Source organism: Pseudochaenichthys georgianus, chromosome 9 (assembly GCF_902827115.2).
Source record: "Pseudochaenichthys georgianus chromosome 9, fPseGeo1.2, whole genome shotgun sequence".
NCBI lineage: Eukaryota > Metazoa > Chordata > Actinopteri > Perciformes > Channichthyidae > Pseudochaenichthys > Pseudochaenichthys georgianus.
In genome coordinates, this window is record NC_047511.1 from 9,968,861 (window position 1) to 9,982,975 (window position 14,115).

Sequence of the window (14,115 nt, forward strand, 5' to 3'; positions counted from 1 at the left end):
GTAAAAGCCTTCATAATATTGATAGGAATATAACTGGAAGGTTTTGTGTATCTACGTGCTACTTAAGTTGACATTTCGAACTCAGAGTAGGAGAAAAAACTAATTTTGAGAAAACGACCTTTACAAATTGCAGTGAGGCGCTAGCTAAACCCTCCTGTTCTTTGGATGACAGCTTGCGCATCGACGCACTCCGTGAAGGTATGTAATGGTCAGGGTCATTTGTTTTTTGTATAACCTTGCTTCGTGCAAGTGACAATTGTTGTCGTCATCTCTGTGAAAGTTTTTTTTGCCGTTCTTTTGCCATTTTGAGATTTCAATTTCTAGCGGAAAGCTAACCAGGAAGTGTTTTAGCACACCACATGACGCATCTGAACGAATCACGTTGTCAGAAATTGACACCAGCCAATGAGATTTTGTTTCTTGGTTTAAGACCCCTTTGTACTTTCACGATTGGTTGCTGATACAAAAGAAATGACCATATTTGGATCCGATGATATTGTGCAGGAGAGACGGAGCTTTGCAACGATATCTCTGTTGACATGGTGCACACAGCGGTCGCGGTACTTTATGTTACGTTAGAATGCTAACTTTTGGTGAATTTAGGAGAAATCTACAGACGCAAATAGACAAACTATAGTAAAATAAACACTTAAATGTGTATTTTGTACGTTTTCCTTCCAAAAGCCTGAAAGAAAACATGTTATAGAATGAAAATAGCACAAAATCGACCAGTACTTGAAAAACGATGTTTTTGCCTGCCGTGTCTCTTAAAAAATAAATGTTTTAAACATAATATCCTGAGCTTGACCAAAATATTTGTCTAGATTTTTCTAGAAGCTACTGGGAGTCTTCCCAGCAGCTTCTACTGAAGCCTTCCGAGTAAATCGGCAGAAGCGCTGACACCTCCTCATCACTCCACCGCTCCCATGTTTTCTTTTGTGTTGCCATATGTTAATCTCTCTCCGTTGGTGCGCTGGGCTAATGCCAGAGATGGAGTACTCGAGTCCTGGACTCAGACTCGAGTCGGACTCGAGTGTCGATTTTCGGGAATCGTGACTTGACTCGGACTCGCGCACTGATTGACGCGACTCGCACTTGGACTCGTGAATTCTCGCGCACGATGACTTGGACTCGGACTCGTCAATTTGTCCCCCCGCGATGACTCGGACTCGTGAATGTCTCCCCCCACGATGACTCGGACTCGACTTGTACATTGACACTTCGACTCGAGCAAGTTTTCTCTGGAGTCTGATGTCCTCTATCCTGACGTGTGCACCTGTGAGGCGAGTTCACGTACTGGGCCCCGCTATTCCAGTCTAAAGATGTCTTGATCGTATTACTATCAAAATAAAAGTGCAAAAGGAAACTTTACCATAAGAAAATATTGGCATACAAATATAATCACTTCTCTAAAGGGTAACTCATTTTAAATATAGTTAGACATATTAAAGGTCATTTCCAATAATAAAAATAATAATAATAATAATAATATTAATATTAGTAATAAGCATATTACAAGAATTGTAACTCGCTTCACAGCAGTTCAATAGACACATTAGTATAACATGACAGGATAAAAGCAATGTAGAGGAGCTACAGCTACATTTCAACACATATATCCACTAAGATTAATACATGAAGACTTGTGACTCAGACTTGACTTGGACTCTTCTTAGGTGACTCGGACTCGAACACAGGTAATGATGACTCAGACTCGGGCTCGACTCGGACACTCCTTGGGTGACTCGGACTTGGACTCGGACTTGAAAACAGGTAATGATGACTCAGACTCAACTCGGACACTCCTTGGGTGACTCAGACTTGGACTCGGACTCGAAGAGTGGTGACTCGAGAGTGACTTGGACTCGTGAATTGGTGACTTGACTACAACACTGGCTAATGCTAATAATGCTAATGCGAGCAAATAAAATGGCGGCTTCACAAAGACTTTTCAAAGTTTTGCGGGGCGTGGTTTGCAATTTGCCCAGCCAATCAGAAATTGGAACCTTTTTCTCCCCAAGAAAGTCCCTGCTCTCTAGCAGGGACTGAAAAGGGGTGAAAACGTTCCCGAAAAAAAGTTCTGGTTCCAGATCTTTTTGGTGTGAACGAAAAATCCCAGGAACTATCGGAACTATTCCTGGGAAAAGTACTCCGGTGTGAAAGCGCCTAATGACTCTGCTACGACCCCTTTTTACTGCAGATATACACTGGCTGGTCTACTTGCTAAGTGCTATCCAACCTCTGCAGTCATAATGCAGCAGCTCGACTGGTTTCCAGCTTTCCTAAGTTCTTCCACACAACACCGCTCCTCCGCTCCCTTTACTGGCTGCCAGTGGCTGCCCGACTCCAATTCAAGACATTAGTAGTGGCCTGTGAAGAGATTAGGGGTGCAACAACTAATCGACTTAATCGATTAAAATCGATGACCAAATTAGTTGGCAACTAATTCGGTCGTCGATTAGTTGGTGACGTCATCACGTGTGTTTTACGCGCCGTTAAGCTCCAACGTTATTGGTCTTTTTATCTGTACTGGAGACATTTAAAAAAGATATGTCATGTATTATTGCTACATAAGCATTATATCGCAGTCTTAGTTTCGCCAACTCGTTTCTAATATGCAAAAAGACAAACAAATGCGTCTATGATATATTTTCGATCTTTCCAATCCAGAAGAGAGATCTTTCTCTCCCGTCTGTGTGCGAGGGGGCGGGGCAGTTTACACACACGTGGCTGCTACATGCAGCAACACACGGCGGGGATGGCGGAGAGAACATGCTCCGAGGTGTGGTTAAACTTTACCCGTCTCGATGCTCGTTGCCAAAAGTGCAATAAGAGTTTAGCATGTAAGGGCGGTAACACGAGCAATTTGTCTAAACATTTAGCAAAAGTGCACCACATTCAGACGGAGGAATGCACCGGGTTCGACTGTCTTTCTAGTAGCTCTGTAGCCCCCCCATCCACGAGTAACGTTTCCACGTCAGGTGTTATGTATGCTAGCAGCAACACACGGAGTTAACTACATTATACAAACATGGGTTAATGATTAGAGGTAACTGAGTTACTTTTTTGTTAAAGTTTCAGCTATTCTGTTTACAGTTCTGTCATCAGATTACTTAATACGATTTGTTAAAACACTGTTGTTTCTTTTGATGTGAAATATTATTTATTTACTTTAAATAAAAAGCAATGTTAATTTTGTTCAAAATGTGTTTAGTTAATTTAATAATATATGTATTTTTGAATCAAGTATTCATCTTTATTGTCTTCATTGTTAGTTTCCACATGCCTAAAACAACCTCAAGCTACATCTAAAAATTGATGGCTAAATAAGAGCGTTTGAGAAATTGTGCAAGGCATAATAGTCCGACTAGTCGATTCATCGTTTCATTAATCGATAGATTAATCGATTATCAAATTAGTCGTTTGTTGCAGCCCTAGAAGGGATGTGGCCCTCCCTGGATGCAGGACATGGATAAACCATACACTCTAGTAGGGCTGTGCAATTAATCGTATTTTAATCTCGATTTTGGCTTGCAGCGATTACGAAAACAGCGTAATCGAAATAAAACGATTATTTTGCTGCATTCCCTTTCGCAATGATGCTCTCAATTTGTCTTGCGCTTTCACCCCTCCCTAAAAGCCCTCTCGGCCAGGTTGTGTTGTGACTTGCATGCTGTTTAACAAATCCATATAAAGACGTTACAAGGGAAGCTTTAGTTGCCGTGTCTTTATTCTCCGGTCTCTAGCGTACAGTCAACTTTTACTAACTCGTCAAGCCGGAGCCTCTTAGCTCGCTACTTCCGGTTTCCGGGTAAGGGGTTACCAAAATAAGAGTACTGCGTGTAGCAGTATAATTAAACATTACAGGTTGTGAGTGACATAGTTAACATATTTACAGTATATTTGTTTAGTAGGTTGTGGAAGTGCGCTCCAAAATATTTGTTGATCTTTATTGGTATTTATTATTTTAATATTATTTATTTAAATGTAGATATAAATGTATAATTTGTATTTATTTTTTTATTTGCATTAGTTTTTCAGTTGAATTATACTTAAAGTTCAGGGTAATCAACTGTTAAAAATATACTATTCAAATTATTATTATTTTTTATTTTAAAGTTCAATAAATGGATGTTTCCAAAGTCAATTAATAATTGTATTTAATAATCGTGATATCAATATTGACCACAAATAATCGTTGTTACGTACTCCCCCCCCTTTTGTTGTCCTCTTTGCTCTCTCTGCTGTGCAGGTACAGCTGGCTCCGCCTTCCCCAGGTGTTCCCAGTTGTCACTCAGCCGAGCTTGGCGCAGGTGTTCCCAGTTGCCAATCAGCCGAGAATAAAAGAGGAGAAGGAGGGAGCCGATCACTACTCCGGATATCTCTGCTGTGTCAGAGCTCTTTTGCCTTTTTGTTGTGTTTTCTGGAGGACGTGTTAGCGTTAGGTTTTCGCGGCTTTATTTCTCCCGTTAGGTTATGTGTGATGTTGGGTAGCGGAGGAAGGCTCTGGATCCTACGGCCCGTGGTGTGGTTGGCCCAAGTCCCCTCCGTCTTTTTGTTTGTTTACCTGTCCTCCAGTGTATGTTTTTATGATTGTGGCAATAAATGTATGATCACCGTTTAGTGCCTATGTGTTGTGTACAGTGTACTTTTGTTTTATGTTGCGGACTGCCTCACGAGCCACTACTATTGAGTAGGGAGGCGGGTCGTAACATTTTTGTCATAATCGAGCAGCCCTACACTCTAGCACCTTCACTCTGCCCTGCATCGGCCAATTGGCTCGCTACTCCCTCACTGCGAGTGGGGCCCAGATACTCCACTTCTTCTGAGTTTGGACCTTTATTGTTTACTACTTTTAGAAAGTCCCTTTGGATAAAAGTGTCACCTAAAGTAAATGTACACAACAACTACCAGGAACATATTTTTTTGTAGTTTCTGCTACAGTAGGTGTTTACAGGAACACATTTCTCCATGATGAAATACACACCGACGCATAAGGTGGAAACAATTCCAGTGTCACCGTAAACATGTCAAATTCTGGCTTTATGTCCATCTAGTCTGAGACTTTTTGATGACAGTGCTGCGTTTGCCGTGTTTTCCATTTCAGATCCTCTGTTTACTTTCCCTCTTTGCTCATCTACACATCTGCTATGGATCAGACTCATTAGTCCATCACTTTTCCCAGAATGCTACACACCTTCTCTGAATGATCCTATGTTTATCTTCCCAGCCAATAGGCTCCTTTCCTTTTCACAATGTTTTCCCCCTGCTAATCAGCTCCCTGCCTACTTTGTTGTTTAATCATCTCATTCCCCTCACTTTAGCTTCTCTCAATCTGCACTTCATCCCCTCAGATTAGCTTGTTTGTAAATTCTGGGCATCGGTCGAGCAATCCTTTTTGCTTAGGAAGCTTCCTAACGGAGCGAAATAATCTGAAAGTACCTAAATTGCAGCCATAAGAGCTGATCAAATCCTCTCGATGATATGGAAAGGTGCTTCTATGATTTCTTTATCATCTCCTTAGCTTAGGATACACTGGACTATCCTTTAGAAAAGGGAAGGAGATAATGCTATCTAACAATTCCTTGCGTCCGCATCGATTAAAGTGTTGTTCTGCGGTTCACTAAAACAACTGATCATGACCAACACTCTGAGGATTTAAGTTACAGTGCTTCAGAAGCATTTTCCATCTGCTGCAATAACTTGCTAAAATGCTTTAATGTTTTAGACTTGAGTTTCACGATGGCAGACGCATATCAAAGTCATCTGCCGTCACATCTTAATTACAACTACCCAGTGTAATACCTCATTCACACCAATGGTGTTTCAGGGCCAGTTCGGAGCTGGAGCTTGAAAAGCACCGGGTTTTCCTCTTCACACCGCAGCGGAGCAGCCTCTTAGCTCCGGAATCCGGTTAGTTTCAAGCACCAAAAAATTGTCCGGCCAGAGAAAAAGCACCGCATACGTCACGCTTACGTCGAGGCGGGGGCAGGGGTGGGATCAACTCCTGAACAACAACAAAAAGCCGGCATTTTATCCAGCTTGTACACAACGATGGAGCAACTTAACAAGCAGCAGTGGTCAACCGAAGAGACCTACTACTTACTGGGAATCTGGTTTTCCGAAGAGATACAGAGGAAGCTGGAGCACAATCAGCCATTGTTGTTGTTGTCGGTATCAGCTGTGAGGGGTTTCCGTGCGGTTTGGCTTTATGAAGCAGGCACGTAAACAGTTACGTCATGACGCAAACGATGACGCAATGACGCAGCACCAGTCGGACTCTGGGCAGTGTGAAAAGAGTCGGAGCTAAACCGAAGAACCGGTTCTGAACCTGAAAAGCTCTAGCACAGAGCTTGAACCGGAGTTGCGTTGGTGTGAATGAGGTATAAGTGCACTTTTATTCTCTTTACACCACGGCTCTCTTTTACTAAGTCCTAATGAGTTCTCCTTGATTTCTTGTCTAAACCCCATGACTTTTTTTCATGACTGCCACTTAGGTACGTCCGGGATACTTCTCTCACTGAACATTAAATTAAAGTTGTTCCCTTTTAAAGTTCTTGTTGCCTCCAAGTCTCCTGCATTTATGTCCACCTGCTCCACTTCCAAAAAAAGTGTATCGCTTAAGTCTAGTGATACAAGACATGCATATAAAGTAGCTGATACTGCCAATCTTTTTTCACTGGGAATATTTCTATGGTAATATTATATGTATGGTAAATATAATTACTTAATGCTTAATCAACACAAAAACAATTCAGTTCAACTCCACTCTTTTGGAATGGAAGCAGAAATCTCAAAGTTGTAAGCCTTACATTTATCTCAACGAATGTCTGCTCTAAATATCACAGCAATCCATCCACTAGTTGAAGGTTGGCCCACATTTTTAGGCCAACAGACTGCTTGACATAATGCGTCTCAGGATAATGTGCCTTAAATCGTCTAAACTAATATAGTGACACATTTACTGGCCAAAATCTCTCAAGGGGGTTCCAAGAGGGATTATTTGGCACTGCAGCCAGTCCCCCCAGGCTAATAATCTATTGCTTTTACTATTAGATAATCAGATCATGTATCCCAAACTGGGGCAAAAGAGTGGGACAAAGTCTACTAGTTTTGTCCTCCCTGAGACTAATAATCACGTCACATGACATACTCTGAATACTCTCTATCACCTACTTGTTGGGGTGTTACAGCCCAGAGGGAAAACAAGTTTGTTTTAGGTTAAAAGAAAAATGTGGATTCTGAAAGCCTGTTTACTTTTACAGTAAACTGAGCAATGTTTATGGTAATAAAATTAAAAGGGGCCCGATTGTGCTTTTGGGGCTTTTCTCTTTCCTGTAGTGTGTTGTATAGGTTTTTGTTATAGTTCAGGCCAGAGGGAGTTTCTCTTCCCCCCCCCCTGACGGAATTGCCTCCATTGGACCTCTTTGTTTACTTCCGTAATACATCACTATGTAACCCTTGTGCTTCTACTTGCTAGCTCCAACATATAGAGAGGCGAAGTCCCTCCCTTTCCGGGGGAGCTCCATAGGACCTTATTTCGGAAAAAGTATGTATTGAAGTCAATGGCGAGAGAAAGATTATCTTTCGATCCCGTTTGAATTGTGCCACGAATTACACATGTTTGTCAATTTAAAAGATAATTTTGCAAGTCAAAAAAATAAAAATGTGTCGTAAAACTGCGAAGTAAGACTTTTGTTTGTGTGAAACGCTCAATGAACTACATCTCTGGTCTCGCACAACAACACACGTCACCAAGATGGCCGTCACTACTGTCTTGCCAAAAAAGTGATTGACTACCCTCACTATCACCACAATGAAACACGTCCAGAAGAATGTCATGCAAAGCTGCCTGCCTGCCTGCCTTCCTTCCTTTGATTCTCCCTAAACTGCCTGATCTTTTTAATGTTAACCATTTGTGCAGAGAGCATGAAGTAGAAAATATTGCCGATGCTAATGTAGCGTGAGCTCTTGCATTCCCCCCCCGGGCTTAAATGGTGTATTATAGAATGATGACACCGGTGTGACAGTACTATTCAAAGGGTTCGCGAAATATGACTACTACTCTTACTGTTTAATATTTTGGGTTACTTAGTGTTACTTCATGTTAAGGCTAATATCAATGACAAGGCTAAGGCTGTAATGCTAACTAACGTGCTTGCTATGATCCAGCCACTCCTGGTCCTTTCATCAGACGGGAAGCGAAAGAACGAGCAAGACCCATTGCTGGTATGATTACAACCTGGTACTAAGCACACAGGCATCTTGTTAAAGTTATCTTATCTTAGCTATCTCTTATATTTAATGGAGGAAATCAATTATGACTCACTTACGCGACTCTGGGATTTGCTTTCTAGTTGCGTATTTTTCAGTCTTATATTTCAACAGTTTTACGACAAACTGTGACTTTTTTGACATGGAAATTATTTTTTTAAGATTGACAAACATCATATGTGTAATTCATGGCACAATTCAATCGCGATCGAAAGATACGTTTTCTCTCCCCATTGACTTCAATACATAATTTTTCCGAAATAAGGTCCGATGGGGCGGAAGTAGATGGGCGGGACTTCGCCTCTCTATTGTATTTGATACGCTAAGGGGCGGGACATCTCTAAGCTGTTGACCAATCACAACTAAGCTGGCCAGCTAACTAATCAGAGCTGACTGGGCACTGGTTTCAGACAGAGGGTGAACGAGGTGCTGTAGTACTTTTTTTTAACATTAAAGGGGACCTATCATGCAAAATGCACTTTGTGATGTCTTTTATACATAAAATGTGTCCCCGGTGCGTCAGGGAACTCACGCAGCGTCAGAAAATAAAACCCTCTCTCTTTTCCTCCGTACCAAAATCTTTTAAAAATGGGTGTACAACGAGCGGATACAGATTTCCATCAAAACTGACGTGTCCATCCGAGGTGACGTCGGCGGACCCACAGAAAGTTGCTATCAGAAACAATGCCTGACGTGTTTTGGACGTCTTTGTTTACATTAGCAAGCCTTGCTAACACTCAGAGCTAACCTGTACTGAAGAGCACATGTGTTTAAAAAGCAGGAAATAAAAAAAGAACTCACCTTGTGATAAATCTGCAAGAGAAAAAGCATTTGAGCTCCATACTATTTCAAAAATAATCCTTGACGTGGTTTAAACAGGATGGCGTTTTATCACAACCAAATTTTACTTTATCTCCGGTAGAATTCTGATCAGGCATTAGCTCCGCCTCCTCTTCTTTCTTTTTTTCAAGCTAAGGACCCAAAATCTGCATTTCTCTAACAGGGCTTCAAAAGAGGGGTTTGAGCAGTATGAGGCATGGCTACAATGGGTGAGACATGTTTTATATAGGTATGGCCCTACAATATATTTTTCAAATATAGCATGATAGGTCCACTTTAAAGCATGGAAATATGTCACAGTAGAGGCACTAAATACAAACCTGAAAATGAGCAGAATAGGGCACCTTTAAGTTAAACTGAATAATTCAAACGGGAGGAACCACAGAACAAATGAATGAAAGGGTATTTCTACAGTAGAAAATGACTGTACAGTATCAAAACAATCACTCATGTCCGGATTTATGAACCCTGGGGAGGCCAATCAAATCTCCCGCTTCCGCTTGGAAAATCTGCTCTGAGATTGTAGGCCAGAGGCGGCCAAGGAGAAATCTTCTCCTGTATCTGGAATCTGTCTCCTAAAGACACTGATGGATTTGTCTCCATCTTCTTATTTATGCCAGGATGGCATGTTGTCATTTCAGGCTAGCAGGTGGCTCTTTGATGATCTATTGATTTTCTTCTCTTCTACTCTGGCTTGACTTTTTTCTCTCCCACTCTTTGCTGTTGTTCTCCCCTCATCAGAGCCTGGAGAGATGATGGTACGAATAGCTAAAGCCCACAAAGAGGTAAAATGGGAGGGAAAAAAGCTTGATCTGTATAGGATGTTCCACTCTTGACTTGCTGCTTAATTTGATGCAGAGGAACTGTTTGAAAAATATTTTCAGCTGTGGTTTTCCTCTATTACACATATACTGAGGACATCCACGTACATGACCCTGATTAGATTCAAATGTTGGCTCTGCAAGAACACAGCACTAGGTACAGGTACAGGTCACATATAGAAACACTGATCATCCAGAGAGTGAAACTGCACACTGAACAGCAGAAGGTTTACCTGAACTATTGTGAGACATCAACACCTTAATAAAGAAAAGACAAAAATGTGTTGTCCTAACTTAAAGAGAGCTGTTCAAGGAGTATGTTGTCAAATTATAATACGATGTTATAATAATCCAGAATAAGGAACTCACATCAGTAGAAAGTCAACTTTGTACGTGACAAGCTGGACATACTAACTGGTTGACCAATCACAACAGAGCCGACCAATCAGAGCAGACTGGGCTCTTGTTTCAGACAGAGGTTGAAAAGAGGTGCTGCCACACAGGCAGTATGATAAAATGAAAGCATTTGAGACACAAAATACAATTATGAAACCTGAAAATGAGCATAATAGAGCACCTACAGTATAAAGCCAATAGCTCCATTAGACTTTTACAGTATAAAGCCAATAGCTCCATTAGACTTTTACAGTATAAAGCCAATAGCTCCATTAGACTTTTCCTAGCTCGAGCCACATATAACTCTATTAGAGACTATTAGTGAGAAATAACACAGCTGTCACTCTTATTGTAATGTACACACCTCTCAATGTACAAACATCAACAAGTATGATGGGTTTGCTCTTACCTGGAGGACCGTGTAGCTTTGCTTTCTTTACTGTAAAAGAGAATGAGAAAAACACAGATTAGTTACATGATAAATAGATTTGTTTTGTTTCTCTCGTTTTTTTTCTCTTGGTTAAATCTATATTAAGATGGTTTTTTCACCTGCACACATGCTGCCTATTACGCATTACCTTTTTAGCAGCTTTGTGTATCTTCTGTGCGCTAAACTTAATTGATTTCAGTTAGAATAGCTGAAATGCGTCATGTGAAATGCAAAAGACATCATTTTAAATGTAAGGTAAAATGACATACACAGTTGTCAATATTGTTAACAGCTCAAAACTTATATCTGTATCCCTAACTAAATCAACCCGGTATCACGGCAAGACGTGAACATGTGACGATTTACCATGCTGGGAGACGTAAAGATGTCACGATTTTGTCCTTTCAAACGTGACAGTTACACGGTATTGTTAACCCATGTTAACCAGTGGAGAAATACCCCGAAATGCCAAGAAATGTGCAGAATATGACAGTTTAATGGTGGAAGTATACACACATATTGATAGATGTCTTGTAATGCACTATTGAGGAACCTGCGACCCAAGTTTTTCATTCAATGCATAACTACACCGTTTGTGAATATGATATCAATAAACCTTAGAAAATCTTGAAATCTTGAAAGGGATGTGCAAAATAGTCATTATATACAGTCTTTAATTAACTATTAGTAGAGAATAACAAGTAATGAATATACTTTATAGGGATCCTATTAATATCTAATAATAAAATGCAATAACGTGCTTTAACCACCAGGTGTCCCTTTCTATCAGCTGTAAATACAGCCTATCTACCAATTGGATCAAATATAAAAGTCAGCCGAATTAGTGTTGATACTGCAAGGAGACGTATTGTGTGAAAAGAAATGTAAGATGTTGTTTAATTGCTTATATATTTATGATCCACGTCACATTTTCAGTTTTGGTGGCAGTCCTTCCTGTTTGTCTAGAAGTCTTCTCAGCAGGGCTCTATAAATAGAGAACTACGGCAGATATGTAATATTTAATGCAGCCGAACCGTGTATTACAATGCCGTTATGTGATGACTTTCAAAGAGAAAAGCAAGAACACTCGGAATAAAGTTTTTAGTTTTTAAATGTTTGGATTTCACATCGCATAAACCCCAAATCCCAGCGTGCATTGCAGCTAAACCAAGCATCCTCAAAGTCCGGACTCCGATCCGGATCCGGACCGAACCACAACTGTCTCTGGACTCTGAGCAAATTATACTTTTCATATGTATTATCTGTATTATCTGTGTTCTCTGCGAGACATCGCCACAACGCAACGAGTCAAAATGATCCGCAATGTCCATAGACTGCAAACAGCGCTCTGCATATCCGACTGTTCCACTGTCTGTGTGTGTCAGTCAACGCATTGGTCCAATCACATTCAGCATCCCGTCAGCGTTTTTTCCCCCTAAACAATCTGCGAATCAGAGGCACAGTAGGACGGGTCTTCGCGGAATGCGGGTGGGAAAAATGTGTGTGTCTCTTTCAACCTGTCTGAATCAGAGCGAGAGTTTAAACAAAAAAAATTCAGAGCGAGAGTTAACAGCTCATCTAGTTACATCTGTTCTGTAGCTAGTAGCCTAGTTTCACCTACCGGGGTGGCAACTGACACCCTAAAAATAGGCCGTGCCACCCCAGCTGCCACCCCAGTTGGCAGCTTTGTTTTGAAAGAAAAGTTGTGGCTCATCGGACATTTATGAGAGAAAGTCTCTAATGTCCGAGTGCAAGTGAATGCAACACAAGATGTAACCCCTCCCCCGTTCCTGGCGCGAGTGTGGACATATGATTGGCGGCGATTTCATTTGAACGGGACGGCGCAAAACGAGAAGCATTCGGACCCAAGCACTGAAGGAATGAGGTATTTGTGGTCTACACTGACAGAGAAGAGACTGTCAGTTTGGCTGTACTCAGCATTGAATCAAAACGCACTAAAGCTGTTGATCTTAATACGTTTGTGAGGCGTTTTGCTGAACAAAATGGTAATCGCCGCATTCAGCTGTAATAGGCATGTCAACTTGATGCTCTGCTCACGGATGAGCATACAAAACTATTAAGATGATGACCTTACGTGTGTAAATATATTTTTTTCTTTGAGGGGGTCTGCCCCCAAAAAACTGTTTTAAGTCCTGAGAAAGTCAAATAAGACGGTGTGTAAAACTTCACTGCCCAGCCAAAAAAAGGTAACCACTTTGATTGAACTAGGCCAGTAGGTAAGGACTTTCCACTGGATAATAACTGAAGTATAAAAGAATGCATGACTGAAGTGATGGAGACCATGTTGAAGGCAAACAAAAAGAGGAAATAACAGGTCAAATCAAGCAAATCCCCCTCTCAGATTCCACAGCAACCAGAAGAACATAAATACTGGCTGGTGATTTGATTCATCAGCTTTGTGATGGATTAAAAAATGCACAGTGCATTTCCTTAGCTGTGGATGAGTCCACTGACACCACTGACAATGCTCAGTTGCTGGTGTTCGTGAGTTTTTATGATGAGGCAAAGTGGGAGTTTGTTGAAGATGTGTTGGGCCTGACGAACCTCAGTGGACACACAAGGGGGCAAGACATTTATAAAGCAATAATGGGAATACTGAATGAAAGAGGGTGCAGCTGCCTTTATTCATAACTGCAGCTCTTACACTGCGACTCTGAGGGGTCAAGCACAGACACAATAACAATGAAAACTGCTGCATACAGATTATTTTTGTTTTTGCAACCTCGTGTTAAGAATCTTGTTACAATTGTTTAAAAGTTTGACTGACCGTAATAAACAGACCTTTGTCTTATTGAAACATTTATTTTGGACCTTTAAGATTTGTATTTGAGTACCCCTGAGCTGAACCATCCAATCATTGAGCTGAGGATCTTGCCTACGTCTGTTTCCGGTTTCGTTAATGACGGATGTATTTTGTTATACACACATGTGTGTATTCCTTCACATTTAAATTTAAATTTACATTAAAGTATTTTGTGAGGCCTTCTAACATGTTTTTAAATATAACTACGGTTGTAGTTGAAGAGTTTGTAAATGAACATGAACCAAAGCTGTTGCCTGGCAACGCAATCGCACAACGTCACGTCCGTTAATTCCACATCCACACACATGGATTAACATCGATTTAATACATTAATGTAGCCTTTGTTTCTGCTAAAAGAGGTGTCGACCCGCTGGGGCTACAAGAGAATCGGTGTAATCGAGTGTGACTATTACAAAATAAATCGATTATTATATTAATATTGACAATAACAACCGACCGTCGGGGTAGAGCATTTGCTTGGCATTTCTGGGTATTTCTCCACTGGTTAATATGGGTTAACAATACCGTGT

The 14,115-nt window shown here is 40.9% G+C and overlaps 1 protein-coding gene across 1 annotated transcript in view; it reads right to left on the minus strand.

Annotated features, from left to right (window-relative positions):
• Positions 1 to 14,115, minus strand: part of LOC117452197 (protein unc-13 homolog B-like) — a 101,687-nt gene that overhangs the window by 69,711 nt on the left and 17,861 nt on the right. The window contains exon 2 of the mRNA XM_071204288.1: positions 10,741 to 10,770. Within this exon, the coding sequence (XP_071060389.1) occupies positions 10,741 to 10,770 (30 nt within the window). The remainder of the gene's footprint in view (positions 1 to 10,740; positions 10,771 to 14,115) is intronic.